The sequence below is a fragment of the Vitis riparia genome, chromosome 5, assembly GCF_004353265.1.
Source record: "Vitis riparia cultivar Riparia Gloire de Montpellier isolate 1030 chromosome 5, EGFV_Vit.rip_1.0, whole genome shotgun sequence".
NCBI classification, from domain to species: domain Eukaryota; kingdom Viridiplantae; phylum Streptophyta; class Magnoliopsida; order Vitales; family Vitaceae; genus Vitis; species Vitis riparia.
Window position 1 is genome coordinate 10078616 of NC_048435.1, and position 27605 is coordinate 10106220.

The 27605-nt window shown below is 37.6% G+C and overlaps 1 protein-coding gene across 4 annotated transcripts in view; it reads left to right on the top strand.

Moving 5' to 3' along the window:
* The window catches only part of LOC117914233 (myosin-6-like), a 120330-nt gene that overhangs the window by 12919 nt on the left and 79806 nt on the right, over positions 1 to 27605 (top strand). For all 4 annotated transcript variants that reach the window (XM_034829475.1, XM_034829473.1, XM_034829476.1 and 1 more), the window contains exons 3-12: positions 501 to 644; positions 9075 to 9220; positions 9310 to 9466; positions 9590 to 9648; positions 9766 to 9925; positions 26224 to 26373; positions 26469 to 26605; positions 26714 to 26860; positions 26969 to 27070; positions 27508 to 27565. In XM_034829475.1, coding sequence (XP_034685366.1) covers positions 501 to 644; positions 9075 to 9220; positions 9310 to 9466; positions 9590 to 9648; positions 9766 to 9925; positions 26224 to 26373; positions 26469 to 26605; positions 26714 to 26860; positions 26969 to 27070; positions 27508 to 27565 — 1260 coding nt within the window. The remainder of the gene's footprint in view (positions 1 to 500; positions 645 to 9074; positions 9221 to 9309; positions 9467 to 9589; positions 9649 to 9765; positions 9926 to 26223; positions 26374 to 26468; positions 26606 to 26713; positions 26861 to 26968; positions 27071 to 27507; positions 27566 to 27605) is intronic.

The following is a 27605-nucleotide window of genomic DNA, read 5'->3' on the forward strand; positions in this document are numbered from 1 at the left end:
CACCTATGCACGCAAAGCAGAAATTGAGGGCACCTGTAGAGTTAAATAACATTAATGTAATTCCTAATGCCATGAACTTAATTCTGTTGATCTCATTTTGCATCGAAGACATTAGAATAAATGTGAATTATCATGAAATATTGCTGATGTCTGAGCAGACACATGCCATGAGTATGATGTTGGGATAATGGGAGGGTGCAATATGTTAGATCAGCTTGTTTAATTCTATCTGACAATCTAGAAAACATATGGACCTATCCATTGGTCTTTAACCATATAAAATTAAGATATATTGACATGTTGAAATTTGGATGTGTTGATTAACATATTTTAGTAACACTTTGCAGCTAATATATATATTGTGATGTCCCATAGTTGACATGTTAGTTATGTTGCTCATACAGCCTTGCATATTGCTCATATCTTTCTTTATTTCTTTTGGATTTATTTTTTGAAGCAGTAAAGTTATATTATGGTTTTATGGTTTCTTTATATTATAGATTGTTGCCAATGCATCCGATGTCTACCCAAAAGATACTGAAGCTCCTCCACATGGCATCGATGATATGACAAAGCTGGCTTATCTGCACGAACCAGGGGTTCTGCAGAATTTGAGATGTCGATATGATATTAATGAAATTTATGTGAGTATTTATCTGCTGATTTTTATGAACTTCCCCAACCTGTGCCTCCATCCATTTTCCTGAGCGTTCTCTCTCACTCACTCACTCAGTTGTCATTCTGTGTGTGCATACAAGCATGTAAAATGAAACTTATACCGAGTAGTTATCTGCTGATTCATATGGACTGCACAATCTCCTCCCCTCTTGTCCTCTCTCTCTCTCTCTCTCTCTCTTTCTCTCTCTTTCTCTCTCTTTCTCTCTCTTTCTCTCTCTCACTTGTCTTGGTACAGGTGACCTATTATGAAGTGGACAGGTGTTAATTACTTTTATGTTGCTTTCCTGATCTTACATGCTCTTGTTGCTTTCCCAATATCACTTTTTTGCCATTGTTTCATTTCTGTGGCTGGGAACTTGTGCTTTAATTGTTGCATATGTTGAATGTGCTAGTTACTTTTTTGTAATACAAAAACAAAATAATTCATTGCATCGTGTACAAAGAAGGATGTCAAGTCCTTTTGAGATTATCAAAACTCAAAAAGGGAAAAGTATGACCACACTTCCTATCAAAAAAAAAAAAAAAAGTATGACCACACTACTCTAAGAGAAAGCAAAAAACGTTTGCACATTTTAAAGTACAACTAAAACAAAATTTATGAACTACGAAATAGAATTGTATTGCACAACTCAAGGGGATTAAAAGGTCCCCCCTACAAAGGAGACCAACTGCTTGCTTCCTAACTTGGCTAAATGATTTGCTACCTGGTTAGCCAAGCACAAAGACTAAGAAAAGGAAAATTTCAAATCACTGGCTATATCAATAATGAGACAGATCCAATCATCGTACCTCCATGGATATCTTTCTTTCTTGGGACAATCATGGAGTCAACATCAACCCATTAATTCAGTTGAATGTTCTAGTAGTTTTTTTGATTAGAAACAAAATAATTCATTAATACAATTTTTTAAAGGATGATAAATCCTTCCAAAAATATACAAAATCTGATCTTAAGAAGAAAGAGAGTGAACTCCTCCAGTAGGAATTATAGGACAACAATACATCTCAAGAATGTAACATGAAATTGTATCTGTTAGGGCAACTCTACACTCCCCAATGGGGTAAGAAATCTGCTGGAAAAGAAGTACTGATGCTTAGCTCCTCGTTTTGCTAAAAGATGCTGGCATGATTAGTTAACCAAAGAGACAAAAAGAAGGAATAACCCCAATCTTTGGCAACATCTAGAATTTGGCAAAGCTATCTGAAATAAATTTTGTTATACTTGAATTGTATTAGAATACGATATATACATCCTATTTATACATAATTGGGGATTAGATTATGATGAAAACTGAAAAGTTATTGGAGCTATTTTCCAAGTAAACTACCACCAAGTTACTCCAAAGGCCGTCGGAGCCAAAATTTGTTGAGGAAAAAAATCTGGGAAAAACCCTTCACAAAAGCTGAAACCAGGAACTTCTGGTTAATCACTTTTATATTTTCTTTTGGATAATCATCAAAAGTTCTTACAATAAGCAAGTTCTTCGCTTTTATAATGACAACCCTCAATTACTTTCTGAAGGTTTCCAAGACACAATTAGTAGCCTTTAATAACAAAAACTGACCTTTGGACTTCTAATTTAATAACAAACCTTTCCCATGCAAACCTTTTATGTTTTCAAACTGCCATAAATTGTCTAATATTGACTACATCAGATTCCCCTAAAATCTCTCCCATGAATCAGGGATCTTATTCACCTACCACCTATTATCCTATAACCTCTCCCATAAATCATATTTTAACAAAGAAAGAAAAGGAAAGAAATAAATGCAAAATTGTTTAGAATCTACCAGCACTCCCCTTAAGTTGGAGAATAGATGTTGTCTATTCACAGCTTGCATGTAATTATTTGGAACTAGTGACTAGCCAATCGTTTGGTTAACAGTTAACACATCTGCAATCTGCCCTTTTGTTGAAACATAGGGTGTGCAAATCCAACCACTATCGATTTTTTCCTAGATGAAGTGTCAATCTACTTCTATATGCTTCGTTTGATCATACTGTATTGGATTGTGAGCAATACTGATTGCTAATTTGTTGTCAAAGTATAACTTCATTATCCCTTCCTACTTGATTCTTAGATCATGAAGGACAATCTTTATCCATAATAGCTCACAAATCCTATGTGCCATGGCTTTAAACTTTGCTTTTGCACTTGATCGAGCCGCCACAAATTGCTTGTTGCTTCTCCATGTCACTAGGTTGCCACCTAAGAATATATAGTAATCAGAGGGAGAGTGTCGTATGCCTCTAGGCTCAGCTCTTCATTTTTTCTTAAAGAAAATTCCCTTTCTTGGAGTAGACTTTAATGTAGAATCCTGTATACCACCTCTAGATGAACTTCCTTGAGAGAATGCATGAATTGGATTATAACATTGACAACATAGGCTATATTTGGCCTTGGGGTGATAAGTAGATTAACTTCCCAACTAGATGTTGATACATTCCACATTCCACTATTGCATCTTCTCAAGCTTCCCCTAGCTTATGGTTTTGTGTAATAAGGGTATAAACAGGCTTACAACCAAGCATGTTAGTCTCCTTAAGAAGATCCAAATGTACTTTTGCTGAGAGATGAAAATACCCTTACTTGAATGAGCCACTTCAATCCCTAAAAAGTACTTGAGTTTTCAAAAGTCTTTTATCTCGATTTCTTTAGCTAGTTTCTTCTTGAGTCTTTCTATTTCCTTAGAGTCATCTCTTGTCACAGTTATGTCATCAATATAAACTATGGCAATGATAAGTTTACCCATGTGTGAGCATTTGACGAAGAGTGTATGATCTCCTTGGCTTTGTTGAAGCTTCATATCATTCATAGCTTTTGCAAATCTTCCAAACCATGCTTTGGGAGATTGTTTAAGGCTAGAAAACGGCTTTTTGAGTTTGCACACATTGTTTCTTTTGAAGTCTCCATTGAAATGCGGTGGTGTTTGCATGTACACTTCTTTTAAATCATCATGCAAGAACCATTCTTAACATCAAGTTGCTGCAAAGACCAACCAAAGTTAGTTGGGAAGGATAATAATATATGAATGGTATTCATCTTTGCTACCATAGCAAATGTTTCTTGGTAGTCCACCCCATAAGCTTGCATATACCCCTTGGTCACTAGCCTAGCCTTATATTTCTCTAGTGTCTAATCAACTCTATATTTCACAGTGAACACTCATTTACATCCAACTTGTTTTTTTCCCTTTGGTAATTCAACTATTTCCCAAGTTTGGTTTTTTTCAAGAGCTAACATCTCCTCTTTCATAGCTTTCCTCTAATTCTCACATCTAAGTGCTTCTTGAAATGTTTGAGGGATTTCAATAGGAGTTAATTGGGTAGAGAAGGCTATATATGACGAGGATAGGTTTTCAAATGAAATAAAATTGGTAAATGGAGATCAAAAAATACTTTTGAATCTTCGTTCTAAACAAATTAGTCATGAGGTTCTAGTGAGATTAAAAAAATTTTAAGCAAGAGAAATGACACTAGAAACAGAATTAGTGGAGTTTTTTTGTTCATTACTTGGCTCAGGTTCAGACTCTTGAGCTTGCATTTGATCAGGTTGGGACTATTTCTGTCTAGAGTAAACCTGCAACGGCATGGTAGTCGCATTAACTCTTCCTTAATCCATTTTTGATGAGGATTCTTGACCAGGTGACAAGGAGGTAGAACTATAGGTGAGACCATAAGTGAAAGAGGCATGGATTCAAAAAGTCCAGACAAATTAGGTAAACCATAACAAAGAAACTTATCTTCACCTAAGCTCTCCCCTTGAAGATAAGTATTTGGAAAAAATGATTGATTTTCTACAAAATTGACATCCATGGTTGAAGATAAGTATTTGGAAAAAATGATTGATTTTGTAGATGGGGTTAGAGTTAAGAATGAGGTTTTTAATAGGCAATAAAAGATCTATATCAAAAGAAAAGAGTAGGCATGACATATTCAACGAGCACAAAAAGGCAAAGCCAAATAAGGGATAAAAAACTCTCCTATATCAAAAGAAAAGAGTACACATGACATATTCAACGGGTACAAAAAGGCAAAGCCAGATGAGGGATTAAAAAAAAAACAACTCTCCTATATCAAAAGAAAAGAGTACACGACATATTCAACGGGCACAAAAAGGCAAAGCCAAATAAGGGATAGAAAAAAAAACAACTCTCTCTCTCTCTCTCACTGAGATTCTAAGCAATCCACAAAATCAACCAAAGGCATTGAACATCCTAACCAATGCTAAGAGGGTTACTAAGGAACAAACATTTCAACTTCTGATCCAACATCTCCTTGTTTTCAAATGCTTGTTGGTTGCTTTCCTTCCACAATGTCCAAAAAATGCATATGGAGTGGCTTTTTGAACCTTCTTCTATTTTCTCCTCATGAATGAGAACGTAAGCTACACCAAATAAGCAGAACAACAACGGCCATAAAACCCTTGATTTTAGACAATGAAATAGAACGTGATTAATTGATTCTTCTGCAATTTTATAAAAAAAAACATCTATTCACCAATATCCACCTTTGGAGTTGATCCATCGTTAATACTTTTCCTTGGTTGACTTCCTAAGAAGGAAAGAAAAAAAAGAACTCGCTTTAGTCAAGATGCATAAATTCTGGACAATGCTGGAAGGGAAAGTAAGAATGAGGTTAAAGTCATAAATATTAGATAGTGCTAACAAGAAAGATTTTTATTTTTATTTAATTTTTATTTTTATGGTAAATAAGCCTAAGGACATCAATTACCCAAGTTTGACATTTGGAAAAGAAGGCAATAAGTACATATGAATAAGAGAGGACATGAGAAATTTGAGATCCTCAATTTTTGAATTCTTAAAGTTAAGATAAAAATTACTTATAAAAAAAAAGTTAAGATAAAAATTAACATTCCAAGATGTAGAGGAAGAGGAGAAATAAAAATTGATGAAATATGAGAGTTTCTAACTTTCACTGCTCAGAAAAGCTTTGGAAATTGAAAACAAAGTGGTTGATCTTCCTACCACAAGTCTTCATAAAAATGAATCTTAGTACCATCATCTACTGAACAACGGATGACTTGAAAAATCCAAGAGAACTTGTTCAATAGCCTTCCAAGGGCTATGATATGACTACCTTAGTGCAATGTTGGTTTCCCAATTATTGGAGAGTGACATGTAGATGGTATGACCTTGCGCTATCAAAAATTATTTTTCCTATAGATAACACTTCACTAAGAGAGCTCCATTTCTCAAAGAAATTTTTCCTAGAACGACCCCTTACCCTTTAGTTCTGCATGCTTGGTCCCAACAGATGAGGTGACCTGTGTTACCTACCCCACACTTGACCAGAGAAAATCCTTTTGACAATTTTTGGATTTTGGATGCTATTTGAGCATTGAGATCTTGGATATGAAAAGAAAGTAGCTAAGAGTGAGATAAACAAGAATACACCCTAGTTTGTATTAGCCCTTGAAAACAAAATGGTGTCATTTGCTAATTGCAAATATGACACCTTGGTTCTGCTTCTTTTCATTAAAAAGCCTTTTGCAATGCCATACTCTTTAACTTTCAACATAGTGGTAAAAAATAATGGGAAAGTGGACCACCTTGTCTTGACCCTCTAGTTGCTTTAAACCAACCTTTGACACATCTCTTCATTGAGACCGAAAAATTGATTGAAGTTAAACATCCCCTAATCTAAGACCTCTATCTTGTAATGAACCTCTTTCTTTTGAGTGCATGATCTTAAAAGCCTCTGTCCACATGATCATGATATTTTCACAATCATTCTTGAAAATTACTCCTTCCTCAACTACTATTTCATCCACTATTTCATTTGCTAGTATTGTCTTTTCTCATCGACTCTTTCATTAGCTACTAATACTATATCTAGAATTTGTCTCCTATAAACAAAAGCTCCCTGAGAAGGATGAATGGTTTCATGTAGGAAACCTTGAATGTGGCATGACAAACCTTTGGCTATATTCTTGTACGGACTTGTCACCAAATTGATGGGTTTAAAATCTGAAATTTTACTAGCATTCTTTTTAGGCACAAAAACTATGAAGTTGGAGTTGGTGCTTTGATTTATGAGCCCAGTATTGTGAAACTTTGCAAAAATTCTCAATAAATCCTAAAAGTGAATCACTCGTGTGGGGAGGGGGGGTTGGTGAATAGGTGTTTTTAAACAAATTTGAAAAAGGTCCTCTAACATATGTTACCTTTTCCTTTGAATCCTCGTAGTTTATATTCCTTTTTTCCAACTACTATTCAAGAAAGAGGAAAAAAAAACACAAGCAAGCATGAATGCAACAACACTCTCCCAACAATTTATCAATGCAAGCCACATGCAAATGCTTCAACACTCCCTAACATTAATTCATAAGACCAATTATCTCCCTAACACATTTCCAATTGGCACTTGATATCATTAACAATATGAACAGAGAATTACCTATAAAAAATACATAGATATATATAAATAAATAAATTATTCAAGAATATCCAAAAGGTAATCACACTAATTTCAGCTCATATATCATCCTTTCAACAAACATGTTCAAGTAAGAAAATGATAACAAGAACTAGAAATAAATCAAAGAGAAGAATTAGAGCAAGAAAGACAATGACACCAGATTTATGTGGAAAATCTCCTAAGAGATAAAAAACCACTAGCCTAGCAACAATAAAAAATTTTGCTATGTTGAACAATCAATGTGTACAAGGATTTACCTAATTGAAGTCCATAAATCCTTTGCAGATTACTTGATCGACACCTTCTCACTTTAGCCACATGCCTTAATCTTCCGGAATATACTCAGAGTCCTTGCCAAACTTGATCTCAGCCTTTTCTTGAAGCTCAATCAAGAAGAAAATGAGTTTTCACCCAAAACCCAAATAGATAGGAAATTGAGAGATGAATGGAATAGAAGAATCAACCCCTTTTTTAAGAAAATCCATTGGACAACAGTTTGGAAATCAAGATGAAAAGGAAATTTTCTCGGCAACCAGACAACCCTAAATATGGTAAGAAAAGAGAGCTCATGTGGGGAGCGGCTGCAGGTGTATCTACCAAAACAAGAAGCAATTTTTTAGGTTTTTCAATGAGAGAAGCCCTTGATCCAATAGTTAGGATAACATAAATAAAAAGCAACCAGGATCGATCTAACCTAAATATGGATTGGTCTTGGAACAAGGCATTTAAACACTTGGAAAAAAAAAAAATGCTTTCCAAGCCTCCTTAACTCCTTAAAAAATATTTTAAAAAAAAACAACAATTGAACAACTTGGTTGATTCAATTTCATCCATATCCAACCTCAACTACATACCTTTTTTTTTTTTATGGGTAAATAAGCAGAATATATTAAAAGCGCTTGCAAAAAGGCACAATAACCTCAACTACATACCTTGATCTCTTAGCAATTTCAACATCTTCATCTTTATTCGACAAGTAGTTCGGGCAAGGATTTGGAAAGACCAAGTTAGTAGACACATAGGAAATTTGTCTGGAATTGCCAACCTAGCTAAACACTCAAATACTAGTTTATCATATCCCAACAATCTTGATGCAAGATATGGGGAAGCCATTAGGCACTGACACCTTTTCCTTACCTGGTTGAAAGATCACTTTACTAACTTTCTATTCTATGAAAGGATGATCCGGCCAAATAGCACTCTCTTTTGAAATAGGGAACCCATCCTACACTTCTACCCTCTAAGAATCTTCAATAGACCCACTCTATTATCTTTTCAAGTACTCATGATCTCGTTGGAGATGCTGTCTTGGTTAACTAACGTTGCCTATGCTTCCTTCGCTAAAGATCTGTTAAACTTCTTAATTCTTCTACTATTAGCCATCCTATGAAAAAACTTTGAGTTGCAATCCCTAGCTTTTTGCCTCCAATGCACCTCTTTCTTTAACATCAAATCCTCCAACTCTGCTTTCCTAGAGCTCCTTAGAACAAAAAGCTCAGGATCAAATTACCTTCCTGCTTGCAAGAGTCAATGGAAAACATGTCCCTAAGAATATTATTTTTCCTGTACTTGATATTACCAAAAGCAACCTTCTTCCAAACCCTTAGCTCCAATTTGACAAACTGAAATGTTTTCATGGACCTATGACCTTCCCAACCTTCCACATGCAACTCGCTCCACCATGAGCTAATACACTCTTTGGAACCTGGATGAAGCAACCACGTGTTTTCGAATTTAAATGAGGCTGCTTCTGACTTAAAAGGATAGTGTCTAAGACAATTGAGCTATGATCAAAGACTAGAAGGGGTAAGGATTCTTAGAGGCTAACAGAATAGCCTTGTTCCCATTCACTTGAAAATAAAAATCCAAGCATTTTAGTTGTTGATTTTTCTTTCTTTTGCATTCTCATAACAGTTTTGCTATATGAGGCTAACTGGCCTAATGGTTTTTCCAGACTTATACAGGAAGTATATTGATTGCCGTGAACCCTTTTCAGAGACTGCCTCATTTGTATGATAATCATGTGATGGAGCAGTATAAAGGGGCAGTCTTTGGTGAGCTGAGCCCACATCCTTTTGCTGTTGCTGATTCTGCTTACCGGTACATCCATCATAACCCTGGTCAGCTTCTAATATTGAGTGCTTAAGGATTTCTACTTTGCCTAGTAAATGAGAACAATTGTGATACAGACTGATGATTAATGACGGAGTGAGCCAGTCCATTTTGGTAAGTGGAGAAAGCGGAGCTGGTAAGACAGAAAGCACGAAAATGCTTATGCAATATCTTGCCTATATGGGTGGGAGGGCTGCAGCTGAGGGGCGGACAGTGGAGCAGCAAGTCTTAGAGGTATAGCAAAGTTATAAAACTCTGGTTTACCCAAAGAATATTGATTCTTCTAGGACAGTAGCTCGGATCAATGACAGATCATATCCATTTCAATTTTTTGTTCACCTTTTTCTTTGTTTGCAGTCCAATCCTGTTCTAGAAGCGTTTGGTAATGCAAAGACTGTCAGAAACAATAACTCTAGGTGGGAGAAACCTATTTTTCGAAATGTTAAAATCTTACCTTTAATTTGTATCATTTTATATCATTTATCTTCCATTCAGCTGTTAGATACTATCCTGAAATGAAAAGCATATTGCAGTCGATTTGGTAAGTTCGTGGAGATTCAGTTTGATCAAAGGGGAAGGATTTCAGGAGCTGCTATCAGGACTTATTTACTGGAGCGATCTCGTGTTTGTCAAGTGTCCGATCCTGAGAGAAATTATCATTGCTTTTATATGCTTTGTGCTGCACCACCTGAGGTAATTAGTTCTCCTGTATGTTAACAAAATTTTCATGGAGAAACTGCGGTCTTGTACAATGATATTTAATGACTTTTAGATGGTCATTTCTTGCTTATGAGTACAATTTGTTTTAGCACCATTTTTTTTTTTATATTTGGATTTCCACCTAATGCAACCATAACAACCATGAGAGACTGTGGTGCTGTAGATTTCTTGAATTATTATGTAGGTAAGTGTGAAACACTTGGCTTGCTGTATCATTCCCTTAATTGAAAATTAGTACTAGTGTAGCTGTCTACTGTATCTGGTGCCATGTAACATAATTAACATGTTTTGTGCCATCAAACTCTGAACTATTATTTCATAGCAAAAAGATGTCATCAATTTCTTATCTACTGGTTAGGATTGTTAAGCCTTTTCTCAAAGGCCTGGTGATTTAGGTTTGGCCAATAAGGTTGGGATTGATATTGAAAGACGTAAAAGGAGTGATAGGGGCTAGGGAACTCATATTGGATGGGGATTGGTAGTTATCATCTTGTGGTCTCTAAGGAGACTAGAAGGTCTTGGAGGTATGGTTAGTAGCTGCACTAAATCTATAATTATTGAGCTTATAGGAGAAATTGTAGGAGAGATTATCAGAAAAATATTCTGATAAAAAAAAAAAAAAATTATCAGAAAAATATTAAAAGATGGTCCCTTATTTCCATTCTTTCTCATCCTTCATATCCATCCTTGTCACTATTGCATAAATTCATTTTTTTTTTTTGATAGACCACTATTGCTTAAATTCTAAATTATGAATTCATGGGATTGGAAAAGTTAGCATGCTTGATTTTACACTTTCACCCATCTTATACATTCCTAATTTCCTTTTCAACTTATTGTATGATCACAAACTTCTCTCACTTAGAATTGCTCAATCATATTTTATCCTTCACATTTGGTCTTTTAGGATGTAAGGATAAAGAGGATGATTGGTGTAGGATTTGAAAAGGTTGGATTCTACTCCTCAGCCTTCCAGACTAGTGTCTCCCCATAGCAGGGGTATCATCATCTTGGTCACTCTTTCTATGCCAATCTCCATTGATTAGTTCTTACTTTACCTTCTTTTGCTCACTTCGACTATGAAACCACCTCTGAGCTTAGTGTACATCATAGGGCTACTTCTAAACTTTGCTCAAATAGGCCTCTTTGCATTCTTTTGAGGTCAGTTCACTCTAATATCTGGGGTCTCGTTAGAAATGTTGGCTTACATGGTGCTTGTTATTTCATCTTGTTTGTTGATGATTCCTCTCATATAACTTGGTTGTATATTCTTAGGGATAGAACCATGTGTTAATATACTTTTTTTATTTATTAGAAACAACAAATGTATTAAATTAAGGATAAAGAAATACAAAGAAAAGGATGACTAATCCTCTTAAAAATGTGATGAATTAAATAGAAGTACATTTGAAGCCTCCAAAGTACTAAGTAAACCTATACAACAATAATATACCACATGGGAATATACAAGAAACAATTCATAGGTGTTATATTAGAATAGTTTCCTTCCAAGCAACTTGTTCCTGCTAACCCTCACCTTTTGATTTACACACGAAAAACCAATTGAGTTGGACCACATTAAGGGGAATGCCCTTAAATATTATGGTACAAGAGGCCCAAAGAAAGGCAAAGAAAGGAATGATATCCCAAATACTTCATTTCTTAGTATCCCTTTTTATCATAGGTTCTATATTCGCAAGCAATGACAACATTGTCAACAACAACATTGTCCTTTAAAATCAGACTGTGATGTCAATATGAATCATAATTATATAATTTATTATATAACTAAAATTAAAAATAATTGTAAGAATTTAAAAATATATAAATAGTTCAATAACTTTAAAATATTTTATCTTTTTATCTTCAACAATAACAAATTAAACTTGAGGAGGTCTTCTCTCTCCAGGAATTAAGGTTTCTCAAGATTAAGGGAGGGTATACAATCCATTTGAGAAGGTGGTCGCCAAGGGAAAACTCAGAAGTTGTGGGGAAGTTCAGAGGAGGATGAATTGAATTATGGGGTTTGCCCTTTCATTTATGGTCTGAGGAACATCTGAAGAAAATTGTGGAGCAGTGGGGGACGGTGACAGAGATTGATTGGCGAACGGTGAAATTGTATGATCTTTATAAGGCAAGGGTGAGAATTTTAATGAAGAAACGTTCAGTTCTTCCCGCATTGATCGAGGTGTTAGATGGGGGATGGGTTTTTACAATTTCAGTTGTAGTGGCTGGAGCTGAAGACGATAGGCAAGGTAGAGAAATGGGTGAGTCAACTCGGGAGGATTATGAGCCTCACTCGTGGACAGGTGGCAGAAAGTTGGTTGAGAAGGCTAAATCAACGGCTAAAGGATGATCTTCTAATGGGGTAGCTGGCAGTGTGAAAGAGGGTGAAGAAAGTCAAAAGACTGAAGATGTCTCTGTGGGGACACATGGCAAGAGAAGAGCGGATGTGGGGAACAGCTAGTTCCAACCCTCCTCTCCATTCAATTTGAATTCAAATAAAGAGAGAGTAGGGTCTTTTGGGCCAAAACAAGTTGGTGAAGTTTGGGCCGGAAGAAACAAGGCCCACTCAAATGTTGAGGATTGGCATCGGGCCTCTAATGCAATGCAAGAGAGAAGGGCCCATTCTCCTAAAAAACCAAAGCCACTGGTGGAAACAAATTTGGGCTTGGAGAGGGGTGTTATTTTTACAGGCCCATGTCGACTTTGGGCCAAGAAATGGGTGGAAAGCAACCCATTTATGAGAAGGGCGCTTTATGCAGAGAAGACTCCTCTACAATGGGAAAGGGGAAGTCAGTCTCAAAGGTCTCTTCTTCTTAGCTGAGGGGTTTTGCGACAAAGTTTGGTTCAAAGAAGCTGTGGACTACTCTTATTCCTCCAATTTCTGGATGTCGACAAGGGGTTCGAAGTCGAAGCGAGCCTCTAACGCAAGAGATTCCATCTTCAGATTTTATTGCCTTTCCAAAGGACGATGCTTTCAAAGCGGGAACACAGAGGTTACGAAGGTTTAGTGCGAGTCCTCTCACTCTTAGTCGTCCGTCAAGGTTTCGAAAAAGCTGTTATGGGAAAGGGGCTTCGTCGACAAGAGGAGAGGCGGATAATCAACAAAGGTCTACTCTTAAGGCTTCTATACATTCAAAGGGGAAGGCAAAATTGTGCAAATTCTCTAACATCGTAGACAGAGCAGCCTCTGAGGGCTTCGGGGGTTTTGTTCATCGTGGCTCTTTAGTCATGGTTTTTCCTTCTAATCCAGTAAGCAGAGAAAAAGGGCTAACCTATGTGGGGACTTGTGGAATGATGGTAGTGGAAAACAATAAGGTATCTTCTTTTCCACTTTCTCAGTCATCTTTGTCAATTTTGCCCCCTCCTATGACTTGGCACATTCAACTCTGAGTCATTCTGATCCCGCTCTTCCCAGTTCAGTAATTCAGTCTCAGTCTCCTACGAAATCTCGAGTTGTATCTGAAATGTTTTTGAAAAAAATTGACGATGGTGCTTTATGTCAAGATTTTGTTGGCAATCATAACCTAGATGTTGTGGAGTCCCGGTTAGCTTGTTTGAACCAAATGTCTGAGGGTATTAACTCCCTTAAGACCCTGCCCAGCATGCCTATTGAGGCCCCCAACCTGGTTACAGTTTGCTCGGGTGAAACTGAGTTTTCCTCTTTGGGTGGGTTCCAAATAGAAGGTCTTTCTCCCAGCAAAATGGCTAGAGTTTGTGTGGTCTTAAGTTCTCTAGATATTAAGGTGTATTCTAGGCATAAGAACAAATTCTCCATAGGTATTTGAGACCTGTAGGAATTGGTATGGAGGTTTAGGGTGAGAGAGTTTTTTTTTTTTTTAATTTTTTTTTATGAAAATCATCAGTTGGAATAGTAGGGATTTGGGATCTAGGAAAAAACGAAGGGGTTAAAGATTTCTTGCGTCTTGAGAATCCGGATGTTGTAATGTTTCAGGAAACAAAAAAGGAGGTGTGTGATAGAAAGTTTGTTGGTAGTGTTTGGTCGGTTAGGAATAAGGAGTGAGCTGCTCTTCCGGCGCGTGGGGCTTTAGGAGGGATTTTGATTATTTGGGACTCAAAGAAACTATGCAGTGAAAAGGTGGTAATAGAGTCATTTTATGTCTCAGTCAAGTTTTTGTTGGATGAATGTGTACCCCTTTGGCTATCCTTAGTTTATGGCCTAAACTGTTCCTTACTTAGGAAGGATTTTTGGGTGGAGCTCTTAGACATTTATGGCCTTTCCTTTCCTTTATGGTGTGTGGGTGGTGATTTTAATGTTATAAGGAGAATTTCAGAAAAATTGGGAGGCTCTAGTTTAACTTCTAGCATGAGGGACTTTGATGGATTTATAAGAGATTGTGAATTAGTTGACCCCCTTTTGCTGAACGCCACATTCACTTGGTCAAACATGCAAGAGTCACCTGTGTGTAAGAGATTGGACCGGTTTCTTTACTCGAATGAGTGGGAGCAATTCTTCCCTCAAAGCCTTCAAGAAGTTCTCCCTAGATGGACATCGGATCATTGGCCGATAGTTTTGGACACTAATCTTTTCAAGTGGGGTCTAACTCCTTTTAGGTTTGAGAATATGTGGTTGCAATATCCTAGTTTCAAAGATTGCCTCAATAGTTAGTGGAGAGGTTTTCAGGGAGTTGGATGGGAAGGCCATAAGTTTATGAGGAAGTTACAATTTGTTAAGGCCAAATTGAAAGAGTGGAATAAGGATTCTTTTGGAGTGCTAAAGGAAAGGAAAAAAACATCCTTAATGAGATAGCTAACATTGATGCTATTGAGCAAGAAGGGGTTCTTTCTTTTGAACTTTCAGCTCAAAGAGTTTTAAGAAAAGGGGAGTTGGAGGAATTAATATTGAGGAAAGAAGTTCATTGGAGACAAAAAGCTAGGGTGAAATGGGTAAAAGAAGGGGATTGCAATTCAAAGTTTTTTCGTAAAGTGGCTAATGACAGACGAAATAGGAAATTCATAAAGTTTTTGGAGAATGAAAGAGGTTTAATGTTGAATAATATTGATAGCATCACAGAGGAGATCTTACTTTTTTATGAAAAGCTCTACTCGAGTCCTCTTGGAGAGTCTTGGAGAGTAGAAGGCTTAGATTGGTCCCCTATCTCAAAAGAGAGTGCTTCTAGGTTGGATTCCCTTTTTACTGAAGAAGATATTTCTAAAGCCATTTTTTAGTTAGATAGGGATAAGACGCCGAGGCCTGATGGATTTACCATTGCAATGTTTCAAGATTGTTGGGATGTGATCAAAGAGGACTTAGTGAGGGTGTTCGCAGAGTTTCACAGAAGCGGGATTATTAATCAAAACACCAATGCCACCTTCATTGTTCTTTTGCCCAAAATAAGCTCGACAAAAAAAATTTCAGACTTTAGACCTATTAGCTTGATCATTTGTCTTTACAAGATAATTGCCAAAGTCTTATCAGGGCGTTTAAGAGGTGTACTACATGAAACTATCCATTCTACTCAAGGTGCTTTTGTTCAAGGGAGACAAATTTTGGACGTAATTCTAATAGCCAATGAGATAGTGGATGAGAAAAGACGATCAGGGAGGAAGGAGTTGTCTTCAAAATTGACTTTGAAAAGACTTATGACCATGTGGATTGGGATTTTTTGGATCATGTGTTGGATAGGAAGAGGTTTAGTCCTAGATGGAGGACTTGGATGAGCGGCTGTTTGTCTTCGGTCTCTTATGCAATTTTAGTAAATGGAAATGCTAAAGGGTGGGTCAAGGCAACTAGAGGATTAAGACAAGGTGACCCTCTATCCCATTTTTTGTTTACTTTCGTCGCTGATGTGTTGAGTAGGATGTTGTTGAGAGCAGAGGAAAGAAGTATGTTGGAAGGCTTCAGTGTAGGTAGGAATAAAACAAGGGTGTCCCATCTGCAATTCGCAAACGATACCATCTTCTTTTCTAACACATGTGCGGAAGAACTGCAAACTCTGAAGATTATATTGTTAGTATTTGGGCAAATTTTTGGGCTTAAGGTCAATCTTGATAAGAGTAACATTTTTGGCATCAACCTTGATCAGGATCATCTCTTTAGGTTAGCTTTGATGCTTGATTGCAAGGCTTCTGATTGGCTTATACTCTACCTGGGTTTTCCTTTGGGAGGAAATCCAAAGGCTTGTGGCTTTTGGGATCCAGTGATTGAAAGAATCTTGCGGAGATTAGATGGGTGGAAAAAGACTTATTTATCTTTTGGAGGTAGGATAACTCTTATCCACTCATGCCTTTCCCACATTTCAGAAAAATTGGGAGGTTCTAGTTTAACCCCAAGCATGAAGGACTTTGATGATTTTATAAGAGAATGTGAATTGATAGATTCACCTTTAAGGAGCACACCATTCACTTGGTCAAACATGCAAGAGTATCCCGTATGCAAGAGATTAAATCGTTTTCTTTACTCAAATGAGTGGGAACAATTATTTCCTCAAAGTCTTCAAGAAGTTCTTCCTAGATGGACATCGGATCATTGACCGATAGTCTTGGAAACCAATCCGTTCAAGTGGGGCCCAACACCGTTTATGTTTGAGAATATGTGGTTGCAACATCCTTAAGAAGCACTTTGGAAGTTAGTGGAGAGAGTTTCAAGGAAATGGGTGGGAAAGTCACAAATTCATGAGGAAATTACAATTCGTCAAGGCCAAATTGAAAGAGTGGAATAAGGCTTCTTTTGGAGAGCTAAATGAAAGGAAAAAAAGTATCCTGTTTGATTTAACTAACTTTGATACCATGGAGCAAGAAAGGGGTCTCTCCCCTGAACGTTAAGAAAAGGGGAGTTAAGAGGAGTTGATTTTGAGGGAAGAAATACATTGGAGACAAAAAACTAGGGTGAAATGTGTTAAGGAAGGGGATTGTAACTCAATTTTTTTTCATAAAGTGGCTAATGGCAGGCGAAATAGGAAATATATCAAGGCGTTAGAGAATGAAAGAGGCCTAGTGTTGAATAGTTCAGAGATCATCAAAGAGGAGATCTTAAGGTATTTTGAAAAGCTCTACGCGAGCCTTTCTGAAGAGTCTTGGAGAGTTGAAGGCTTAGATTGATCCCTTATATCTGGAGAGAGTGCGTCTAGGTTGGAATCCCCTTTTATTGAAAAAGAGATTTCTAAGGCCATTTTTTAGTTGGATGGGGATAAGGCACTGGGGCCTGATGGCTTTACCATTGCAGTGTTTCAAGATTGTTGGGATGTGATCAAGGAGGATCTAGTGAAAGTGTTTGCAGAGTTTCACAGGAGTGTGATTATCAATCAAAGCACTAATGCTTCCTTCATAGTTTTGTTACCCAAAAAAAGCATGTCAAAGAAAATCTCAAACTATAGACCTATTAGCTTGATCACTAGTCTTTACAAGATAATAGCCAAAGTGTTAGCAGGGCGTCTAAGAGGGGTACTTCATGAAACTATTCATTCTACTCAAGGAGTTTTTGTTCAAGGGAGACAAATTTTGGATGCAGTTCTCACAGCCAATGAGATAGTGGATGAAAAAAGACGATTAGAGGAGGAAGGAGTTGTCTTCAAAATTGACTTTGAAAAGGATTATGACCATGTGAGTTGGGATTTTTTTGGATCATGTGTTGGAGAAGAAGGGGTTTAGTCCTAGATGGAGGAAATAGATGAGAGACTGTTTGTCCTCGGTATCTTTTGCAATTCTAGTGAATGGAAACGCTAAAGGGTGGGTTAAGACATCTAGAGGTTTAAGACAAGGAGACCCTTTATCCATTTTTTTGTTCACTTTAGTTGCAGATGTATTGGTAGGATGTTATTGAGAGCAAAGGAAAGAAATGCCTTGGAGGGTTTCAGGGTGGGTAGGAACAGAACAAGGGTGTCTCATTTACAATTAGCAGATGATACCATTTTCTTTTCTAGCACTCGAGAAGAGGATATGCTGATCCTCAAGAGTGTTTTGCTAGTGTTTAGGCATATTTCTGGGCTGAAGGTTAACCTTGACAAAAGTAATATTTATGGCATTAATCTTGAACAGAATCATCTTTCTAGGTTGACCGAGTTGCTCGATTGCAAGGCTTCAGGGTGGCCTATACTCTACTTGGGTCTTCCTCTGAGAGGGAATCCCAAGGCTTGTGGCTTTTGGGATCTAGTGATTGAGAGGATCTCGAGAAGATTAGATGGGTGGCGAAAGACGTATTTATCTTTTGGAGGTAGGATAACTCTCATTCAATCTTGTCTCACCCATATGCCCTGTTACTTGCCTTATCCCAGGACTTTTTACAGTCAAATATTTCTTTCTTGCCTTATCTCAATTTTTTGGTTTGCCTCCAGTTTTCCCTACTATGTTTGTTTGGAATTCTTAAGTCCCTTTCAAAGTCAAGTCCTTTGTCTGGTTAGTGGTACACAAGAAGGTAAATACTAATGGCTTGCTACAGTTGAGAAGACCCTACAAAGCACTTAGTCTCTAGTTGTGCATGAAGCATGGAGAAACAGTAGATCATCTTTTTCTCCATTGCTCTTTGACGACGGGGTTGTGGCACAGATTATTTTAGTTAGTAAAGACGGATTGGGTTCCCCCAAGGAGCATCTTTGACATGCTATCTACCAATTTTAACGGTTTTGGATCTTCTAAGGGAGGGGTTGTTTTATGGCAAGCTGCGTGCATCGCTTTAATTTAGGTGGTGTGGTGGGAAATAAATGCAAGGATTTTTGAGGATAAAGCAAGGAATTTAGAGAACCTTTGGGATTCTATTCATTTCCTTGCTTCGCTTCGGGCTTTTTGTTCTAATTTTTTTAAGGGGATTCCCCTTAACGTGTTACAACTTGATTGGTTAACGGTGTGTAATCCCAATGGGTTGGTCTAACCTAGAGAGTTTCCTTGTTTTTACTTTGTATTTTCTTGTATTTGATTCCTTGTAGTTTTGTTTTTCTTTGGTGGGAGGATTCCTCATCCTTCTCTTGTACATCATTTTTATCAATGTATTCCTTTTTCGTTTCCTATCAACAAAAAAAATAAAAATTAGAAGCCATAGGTTCTCACAAAGCCAAGCAGATTCATGCTCTTTTCTACAATAAGTGATGGGAAGCTTGCTATACTAATAGTGTTCTTGGATGATATATGGGAGATAATCTAGTTGAATTAAAGAGATTGAAGAATTTTCTAGCTAAAGAATTTGAGATCATGGATCTAGGAACCTTGAGGTACGCATTGGGAATGGAGTTTGCTAGATCAAAGGAATGTATTTTTGTATCACAAAGGAAGTGTACGCTGGCTTTACTCAAAGAAACTGGATTTCTTGGGTGTAAACCAATTGAGACTCTAATTGATCCTACTTGTAAATTAGGGTTGCTAAAAAAGAGTGTGTTGATAGTTACTAAAAGAGAGTGTGTTAACAAAGAACATTATCAGAAGCTTATAGGAAAACTGATATATATATTTCTCATTATAGGCCATATATAACTTATTCAGTGAGTGTTGTGAGCCAATTTAAATGACGAACACCTTCAGGTGGTCTATTGGGTTCTTAAGTACCTAAAAAGGAGTCCAGGAAAAGAATTAGTGTTTAGAAGCAACAATAACCTTTAGATTGAAGCCTATATCTATGCCAATTCGGCTGGGAGCCTAACGGATAGATTTACTTTAGGTTATTGTTCTTTTGTTGGAGGAAACCTAGTGATTTGGAGGAGCAAGAAGCAATTTGTTATTACAAGAAGCTGAATTCAGAGCAATTACTCATGGTATTTGTGAACTTCTTTGGTTGAAGAAACTACTTGAAGACCTAAGAATTCTTAGTAATAAGGCAATGAAACTCTATTGTGATAACAAGACAACTATTAACATTGCTTGTAATCCAGTTCAACATGATAAAACTATGCATATTGAAGTGGACCATCACATTATCAAGGAGAAGCTAGAAGCTAGACTGATTTACATGCTTTATGCACCTATTGACAAATGGTTAGCAGATGTGCTATCCAAGGAACTTCATAAAGGGATGTTTAATTGCCTAATTGCTTAATATCTTTGAACCAACTTGAGGAGAAGTATTGAAGATTTTAGAAGTTTAGGAATTAGTTTTATTCTACTTTAGTGCATAAGTAGTTAGGATTGTTGAATATAATGTATTTATAGTGTACAATCTTTCTTTCCTTTCTTAATATAGGTCACATATATGGTAGTTAGTTCAACCTAGCCTTGTATATATATTTCTCTATTGTAAAAAGTTAATCCTATGAATGAGAATTAAAGTTTTCTCTCTCTCTCTTTCAACATGGTATCAGAGATAAGGGAGAAAACTTTATTCTTTCTGGTTTACTTGTGTAATTAATTCCGAGAATCCGTCCAGTGACCGTGTTTCATTCCGGTCACCTTTTCCATCTCCCAAAACTTTCCAGTCAGCCATATCGTGGTCAGAAAACCCTCATCACCGTCAACATTTTTCCGGCGATATTTTCCGGAGACTTTTCCGACGACATTTTTTTCTGGTGATATTTTCCGACACCGACCACATCATTAGGAGCACAAAGAGGAGATCTACAACTTTTCTCAAAGCACCGGAGCCAAAAATCGATCCACGCGCCTTCATGGGCCATTTTTCTCCGGCGGCCTTAATCCCACGCGCCGACACGTGAGGGCGCATGCCCACTTTGTGGTGCCAAGCTTCTACCAGCACGCTCGTCCGGCGCCGTCTTGCACTTCTAAGCCTTCGTCAGTCCTCTCCGAACCCTGCTTCTCCATTTTTTTTGGCATTTTAGCCACCACGGGTCTTCTTTCAGCCTCCTCCGACCTCCGACGATAGCTCCCTTCCTTGGCCGAGACCTGTGTGTGCCTTGGGAAGGCCTCTTCTTCATCTCCAGTCACTTTTCTCCTTTGTTTGGGTCCCGACATAGCAGGTTCTTCTTCTATAGCTGTGATTCGACCTCCATTTCGGGCTCTTTTCGATCCAAACGTGATTCAATCTCAGGTGAAGTGGATATGACGACTAAAAATCCTATTTTTACATCCGTCATCTCTGGATCTCCTACTATCACATCGGAAAAATTGATTGGTAGTGAGAATTATCTTTCCTTTCATCGTCCGTGGAACTCTGGTTTATGGGACAAGGTTATGAGGATCATCTTGTTACACTTGAGGATGCTATACCTGATGTTGACAAAGTGCAATGGAAGAAAATCGATGCACAATTATGCAGTGTATTATGGCAATCTGTTGATCCCAAAATTTTACATCATCTTCATGCCTACAAAACCTGCTTTAAATTTTGGACTCAGGCTAAAGGATTATACATGAATGATATTCAACGATTTTATAAGGTGGTTTCTGATATTGTTCATGTGAGACAGCAAGACATGAATCTGTCTACTTATATTGGCCGGATTGCATCTCTTAAGAAGGAGTTCTTAACTTTGATGCCCTTCACTAATGGTGCTGAAGCTCAACAAATACAGACTGACAAATTCTTTATGGTGTTAACCCTCATTAGCCTCCGTCTAGATCTTGAGTCTGTCTGAGATCAGATTCTTGCTAGTCTATCAGTACCATCTTTGGATGATGTGTTCACTTGTCTCTTACGCCTCTCCTCTACTCAGACCTTGTTGACTAATGGTCCTTCAGATTCATATGTGTTAGCCTCTCAGACTAACTCTCGAGGAGGATGTAGTGGCAATCGGGGTCGAGGACAATGTCCTCAGTGCACCTATTGTAATAAGCTTGGTCACACTCGAGATCGTTGCTATCAGTTACATGGACGGCCTCCTCACACTGCCCACATTGCTCAGTCATCTGATCATCTGCTATCTCGACTTGACTCCTTTGCGAGCTCCACATCTCAGAGTATCACCCTTATTGGTAGTGATTATGATGCATATCTCCGACATCAGGCAACCACATCAACTTCTGGTTCTTCTGTTGCCCAGACCGGTAATGTCTTTGTTTGCTTTACTCGGTCTCCTTCTCTTGGCTCGTGGATTCTAGACTCTGGAGCATCTGATCATATCTCTAGTAATAAACACCTTTTCTCCTCTATTACTACTACCTCTGCCTTACCTACTGTTACTTTAGCTAGTGGTTCCCAAACTATGGCTAAAGGTATTGGTTTGACTCATCCTTTCCCTTCCCTACCTCTCCATTCTGTCCTTTATGCCCCTGAGTGTCCTTTTAATCTTATTTCCATTAGCAAAATAACTCGTACTCTTAACTGTTCTCGCTTTTTATGATAAATCTGTGATCTTGTAGGACCGGAGTACGGGGAAGACGATTGGCACAGGGCGTGAGTCTCAAGGCCTCTATCACCTCACATCACCTTCATCTCCTGTAGCTTGCATTTCCACCGATGCTCCTCTTCTCATTCATAGTCGTTTGGGTCATCCTAGTCTCTCTAAGTTCCAGAAGATGGTCCCTCGTTTTTCCACTTTGTTGTCACTTGCGTGTGAGTCGTGTCAGCTTGGGAAACATACTCGTGTCTCGTTTCAAAAGCGTTTGAATAATCGGGCAAAGTCTCATTTTGAACTTGTCCACACTGATGTTTGGGGTCCGTGTCGGACCGCGTCTACTGTAGGATTTCAGTATTTTGTCACTTTCATTGATGACTATTCAAGATGTACTTGGTTATTTTTAATGAAAAATCGAGCTGAGTTATTCTCCATTTTCCAGAAATTTTATGCTGAAATCCAAACACAATTCAATGTTTCTATTCGAGTGTTACGCAGTGACAATGCTCAGGAATATTTTTCTACACCCTTTACTTCTTTTCTGTTCGAACATGGGATCCTCCATCAGTCATCTTGTGCTCATATTCCTCAACAAAATGGGGTTTCTGAATGTAAGAATCCACATCTTGTTGAGATAGCTCGTACCCTCCTCTATAGTCATGTTCCTTTTCGTTTTTGGTGAGATGCTGTTCTTACAGACTGGTACTTGGTTAATCGTATGCCCTCATCTATATTACATAACCAAATCCCTCATTCCCTCATTTTTCCTACCCAACCTTTTTATTTCCTTCCTCCTCGTGTCTTTGGCTGTACTTGTTTTATTCATACTCTCACACCTGGACAGGACAAGCTCTCCGCCAAGGCTATGAAATGCATCTTCTTGGGATACTCTCGACTTCAGAAGGGCTATCGTTGTTATTCCCCTGACACTCATCGTTATTTTCTTTCTGTTGATGTCACCTTCTTTGAGGACTCTCCATTCTTCTCATCCTCTGAATCTCTTCCCATTGCTGAAGTATTGCCACTTCCCTATATATCCCCCCCTTTAGATGCGCTCTCTCGCCCTTTTCAGGTTTATCATCGTCGACATCGTGCTCTTCGGAAAGGTAATCGATCTACTTGCAATCGTCATCCTATTTATAATTTTTTGAGCTACCATCGATTATCTTCATCCTATTATGTAATTGTCTCTACTTTATCCTCTGTTTCTCTTCCTAAGAGCACTAGTGAGACACTTTCTCATCCTGGGTGGCGACAGACAATGGTTGATGAAATGGCTGCTCTGCACTCCAATGGAACATGGGATATTGTTTCTTTATCTCCTGGTAAATCTACGGTTGGATGTCGTTGGGTCTACACTGTTAAAGTTGGTCCTGATGGTCAGGTTGATCGCCTTAAGGCCCGCTTGGTTGCTAAAGGTTATAGTGAGATTTATTGTTGTGACTATGGTGACACCTTATCTCCTGTTGCCAAGATTGCTTCTGTTCGCTTATTTCTCTCCATGGCAGCTATGTGTCATTGGCCTCTTTATCAGTTGGATATTAAGAATGCTTTCCTTCATGGTGAACATCTCGAGGAAGTGTATATGGGGTAACCACCTGGTTTTGTTGCTCAGGGGGAGTCTGGTTTAGTGTGCAAGTTACGCCGCTCTCTATATGGCTTGAAACAGTCTCCTCGAGCATGGTTTGGGCGTTTTAGTTCAGTTGTTCAAGAGTTTGGAATGCTTCGGAGTGAAGCAGATCATTCAGTTTTCTATCATCATAACTCTTCGAGCCAGTGCATCTATTTGGTAGTTTATGTGGATGACATTGTCATTACAGGCAATGATTAGGAGGGTATCCAAAGACTAATGCAACACCTTTTCAACCACTTTCAAACCAAAGACTTGGGCAAACTCAAGTATTTTCTGAGACTTGAAATAGCTCAATCTAGTTCAGGTGTGGTTATGTCACAAATGAAGTATGCTTTAGACATCTTGGAAGAAATAGGTATGTTAGAATGTAAACCTGTTGACACTCCTATGGATCAAAATATTAAACTTGTACTAGGACAGGGGGAGCCTCTAAGAGATCCTGGGAGATATCGACGACTTGTAGGCAAACTGAACTATTTCACCATCACTCGGCCAGACATTTCTTTTCTTGTGAGTGTGGTTAGTCAATTTCTACAGTCACCACGTGACAACCATTGGGATGCTGTGATCCGCATTCTTCGATATATTAAAGGAACACCAGGCCAAGGTATGTTGTATGAAGATAGGTGCCATACCCAAATTGTTGGTTACATAGATGCAGACTGGGCTGGTTCACCCTCAGATAGGCGTTCCACCTCAGGGTATTGTGTTTTTATTGGAGGTAACTTAATATCCTGGAAGAGTAAGAAACAAGATGTAGTGGCCAGATCAAGCGCCGAAACTGAGTATCTAGCTATGGCTTTGGCAACATGTGAACTCAAATGGTTGAGGCAACTCCTTCAGGAATTGAGATTTGGAAAAGATGAACAGATAAAGCTAGTCCGTGACAATCAGGCCGCATTACATATTGCATCCAATCCAGTCTTTCATGAAAGGACCAAGCATATATATATTTTTTTTTGTTTGATTGGAAACGACACAAAGATATATTGATAGAAAAAGAAGTACAATAAGAAGGATGAGAAATCCTCCCGCCAAAGACAACTAAAAAAGGACCAAGCATATTGAAGTTGACTGTCACTTCATTAGAGAGAAGATCGCATCAGGATGTGTTGCTACAAGTTTTGTTAATTCAAATGATTAACTAGCAGACATCTTCACTAAATCTCTTAGAGGTCCTAGGAGTAAATACATTAGTAACAAGCTTAGTGCATATGACATATATGCTCCAGCTTGAGGGGGAGTGTTGAATATAATGTGTTTATAGTGTACAAGTTTCGTTCTTTTCTTAATATAGGTCACATATATGGTAGTTAGTTCAACCTAGCCTTGTATATATATTTCTCTATTGTAAGAAGTTAACAATATGAATGAGAATTAAGGTTTTCTCTCTCTCTCTCTTTCAACAATTTGTATTTTAAAAAAGTTTATTCCTAGTTTATAGGAAGTTAGTTTTAGAGTTTGTTAGTTCCTATTCTATTGTTAGAATCCATCACATAGTTGTATACAACTAGGCATTTGCATTCCTGTTTTTCTTAATGAAAATAATAAGAAATTTTCATTCCTATTTGCAATCCCCTAAATGTGGTTCAACTTGATTGGTTATCAATGTGTATTTTCAAGGTTGTAAGTTAGTAAGGAAAGGTTGCTATTTGTATTTGCCATATCGTTTATGGTATACCACATGTGTTTAGGTTTACTTGCTACTTTGGAGTTTACTTTTGTTTAGCTTTTGTTTGTGGGAGTATTCCTCATCTTTCTATTGTACTTCTTAAATCCAAATTTAGTATATTACATTGTTGTTTCTCCTAAAACAAAGGTTCTTCTCTTAAACTGCATTTGTAACTATTTGAACATAAAATAACCATATGGACTCTGTTTTTATTTTATTGGACCAGAGTTTCGGCCAAAGTTTAGATTTAGATCCATAAATGGTGCTCCTTGTTATTGCATTTTGATGCCATATTGCTAGATCATATCTCTTTTTGTATTAGAGGCTTAAAAATATTAAATCTTCTAGCCATGGTATACCTGCATTATGTTTCAACTGTGATGCTCCTTATTTCATTTTTATGATACATCCTAGTGCCCTATGCATTTTTTTTTGTGATAAAAAATGAACAATTGTATTAAAAGAGAAAAACATGAGAAGGATGAGAAGTCCTCCTCAAGATACACAAACCTGATCAAAAACTGAGTAAACCTCCGCTAAACAAGGAGGGCTATACAAAAAAGACAAAAGGCCTATACACATAAAGAATCCTACTGCTATATGCATTAGCAGCTTAATAATATCAAGTCAGAAGCCAGTAAACGTGCATTATATATCCTGGTCAAGTTGCTTCTCCTGATTGAATTCTCACCAATTCAACATAATATGTCCAATCTGTAAATTTATAGTATGCTTGAAGCTCCATTTCTTGAATGTCTTTTTTAAGATATGTTTATATGCTCACTGTCAGGATGTTGAGAAGTACAAATTGGGAGATCCAAGAACATTTCACTATCTAAATCAGTCAAATTGTTATGAGTTAGATGGAGTGAATGATTCAAAAGAGTACCTTGCAACTAGGAGAGCCATGAATGTTGTTGGGATCAGTTCTGTTGAGCAGGTCTTCTTCTTTTTTTTTTTTCCTGCTATTATTTATCTCTGCCGACAATATTCTATTCTTTACTGCATGAAAATCTCTACCAATTTCCTTTTCAGGATGCAATATTCCGAGTTGTGGCTGCAGTTCTCCATTTAGGCAACATTGAGTTTGCAAAGGGACAGGAAATAGATTCTTCTGAACCGAAGGATGATAAATCTCGGTTCCATCTTGGAATGGCAGCTGAGCTTTTTATGTTTGTGATCATTTTCTTCTATTTTTTTAGAATTATCATTACTTGATGTGATGAATTTTGATGTTCTGAGAAGTAATGGGCAAATCAATATTTGCATGTCTTGCTTAGGTGTGATGAGAAGTCTCTTGAGGACTCCCTCTGCAAACGTGTGATTGTGACTCGTGATGAGACCATAACAAAATGGCTTGATCCGGACTCCGCAGCTGTCAGTAGAGATGCTCTGGCCAAAATTGTTTATTCCAGATTATTTGATTGGTTAGTTTCGAACTAAGAATTGTATTCTGGAACAGATTTTTCATTGACATTTCATTTCTGTATCTTGGATTTGATGTTCCTTAATGTCTATATCACTCGTTGGCCCAGGATTGTGGACAAGATCAATAATTCTATTGGGCAAGATCCTGATTCAAAAGTCTTAATTGGGGTTCTGGATATTTATGGATTTGAGAGTTTCAAGACAAACAGGTGCTTAGCTGGTATGCTTTGTTTTCTTTATTTACAGAGGTTATGCAGAAAACTGCATCAAACCCTGTGTTTTTTGTTATGAAACTGTTGAATAGGGGGCCTGGAAATTTTTGGGGCCCTGATGTCACTTGTAAGATGATTTTGTGACTTGTCACATTCCTTATTATCTTAAATGTTCCTCATGAAGTTTTGGGGGTGGTTAACACAAGGAAACATTCCCCACACTGGGGAAGTCTTTAATTTTACATAGGTTTTGTGGGATTTGTGTGCTAATGGCCACTTGCATAGGGGTTTAATTTCACATATTCAATCACATTCTTTTTGTATAGTTACAGATCAACTGTTCTGCTGCTGTGGATATTTTTGTTTGTCAACTCTTAAGTTTGTTACTAAGGACACTCATTTCTTTTCCTAAAAGATTGATTGGCTTTCTGCAGTTTTGAGCAATTTTGTATCAATTTGACAAATGAGAAACTGCAGCAACATTTCAATCAGGTGTGTTCATAAAATATCTGTTTCATGTTTTCTTTTTGAT